At 36.4% G+C, this 2,115-nt stretch overlaps 1 protein-coding gene across 1 annotated transcript in view; it reads right to left on the bottom strand.

The window, feature by feature from the left end:
* Positions 1-69: 69 nt before the first annotated feature.
* Positions 70-2,115, bottom strand: part of LOC112156926 (metal transporter CNNM1) — a 14,423-nt gene continuing 12,377 nt past the window's right edge. The window contains exon 10 of the mRNA XM_024289291.2: positions 70-505. Within this exon, the coding sequence (XP_024145059.1) occupies positions 426-505 (80 nt within the window). The 3' untranslated portion in view covers positions 70-425. The remainder of the gene's footprint in view (positions 506-2,115) is intronic.

The raw sequence follows: 2,115 nt of genomic DNA, 5'->3' as shown, positions 1-2,115 counted from the left end.
TGGAGCAGATCTTCCTGGAGGATTCAGCCAAGCTTTTCAAATTAAAAGCCTCAAACTAAACCTCCTCTGTTTTTTTTTCTGATGTTTCTTTTTGTTCTTTTTGGGGACGAATTAGCGAAATATCTTTGGTCTTCCCTGGAAACAAACCTTCAGTGACGACGTGAACAAAGTAGAAAAACGACGATTTCTTATGCAGACATTCGACATTCTCGGTCATTCCTCTAAAAGTGAACATCAGCAGGAAAACCCAGAGCCGACAGGAAGTGGCGCTCCGTTTGTCCGTCCTCCACCCACATGTGCAGCTTAATCCTGGCGGAGTGAACGGCGCGTTCGTGCAGAGCGTGTTTCAGATGAAACTCTGAGAGCTGCCGTTCAGCAGAGGCTTACAGAGCCATCAGACGATGAGGTCGGACGCCCGAGGGCCGCTAGGTTCTCACCAGCGGCTGCTCTGAAATGTCCTCAGGAGTCCTTTCTCCATCGTGGGACTTTTTCCTCTTCTTATGACCTGAAGAAACAGTTTGGATGTTGGAAAACACTGAAACTCTTCTTTCTGACAGAAAACGACATTTATCACAGCTGACATCAATAAATGTAGCAGAGAGATTTTAAAACAGGAATCTGATCGTCGTACATAAACATGGAGATCAACCGAACTACCATGAACATCTTCAAGTCCAAACTAAAAGAACTCCATCAAATACCGTCTGATTTCAGCTTCATGTTTCAGTATTTTAATGATGTTTCATGTTTGTGTTGTCGCTGTTTTTCTGGTTTAACTCAGTGAAGTTTCAGGTCAATCGATGCTGATAATAAAAACAAAAGTGCAGTAAAGTCTGAGAATGTGATGCGATCAACAGGAACAAAAGAAGCAGTTTATGCAGAAAAACCTTTAAACTAAAATAAAAACTATTTTACTCGGATTGAGTATTAATAATGATTTACAGAAACGATTCGATTCACAAGAACCTGGATCGATTCAATTGTTTTCAATTCTTTGGATCCTTCAATATAGAGTTTATACAACTTAAACATTTATATACATTTGTTTATAAATACATTAATAATCGCATAAATAACTTGAATATATTTATGTTAATCTGATCCAGTTCACAAACTGTAAAATGTAATATGGAAATATGAGATTGTTAATATCATACAGTGTTACATGGATTTAACATTAACAATGTTAACATTGTTCTGCTTCTCCTGGAGGACGTTTCAGTTTGGCCACTAGAGGGAGCTCGCGCTACAGAAGTACACTTTTTTCAAGAATAACCAAAGTATGAGGAAAAAACAAGGTTTTAGACCACAAATAGGTACTTTAAAAATATTTCCTTTAAAGAGTTCAGAAAATGAATCCCTGTGAGTTTATAAAGATGTTCATTTAGTCAGAATTAGGTCGACTGAGTGTTAGCATTAGCCGTCCTATGGGAAATTCCATTAAACGCTAGCATCAAGCTAGCAGACTTTAGCTTTATTTGCTAAATCAATTTATATTTTTATGAAACGATTATTTATCTATTAAGCTTAAATTGATTTAAATCGATTAATCGGTTTTATCAACCCAACAACAGATTTGACTAAAAATAACAAACTGTGTTTGAAATTAATCTGACACAAACAAAAACACCTTTAAGAATATATTTAAGCTAAAAGTTCAAACAGAATTTAACTGACATGTAAAAATGAGACAAAAGCTTCTGAAATCAAAAGGATGTTTTCAAAAATGAGAATTAAAGCAATTTAAAAATTAACTTCAAATATTGACAGATTAATTTAGCGTTTATCTTAATGCTTTTGTGAGTTTAGTTTATTAATCAGAAAACATGACGTCAGATCCATCAAATCAAAAACATTTATAGACTCACTAAACCCAAACACGCCATTCTCCTGTTCCTGGTAAATATCGGCGTGATGTTCAGTCGGGGAGGACAGAAGACGGTTTCTGTTTCACACACGATGGTGAAGTTTGTGTTGTTTTTGAAAAGCTGAAGAGTTTCATGTTCAGCTGTTAAAATGTTCAGGAATGAAACCCAGAGATCTGCTGTGGACGCTGCGAGAAACTGCAGAAGAATATAAAGTAGGCCAGTTCAAAGCAGCAGAATGTGTGTGTGT

Source organism: Oryzias melastigma, linkage group LG1 (assembly GCF_002922805.2).
Source record: "Oryzias melastigma strain HK-1 linkage group LG1, ASM292280v2, whole genome shotgun sequence".
Taxonomy (NCBI): Eukaryota; Metazoa; Chordata; class Actinopteri; order Beloniformes; family Adrianichthyidae; genus Oryzias; species Oryzias melastigma.
Note: the sequence above shows the minus strand (reverse complement) of the source record. Positions and strands in the feature narration are given on the sequence as shown.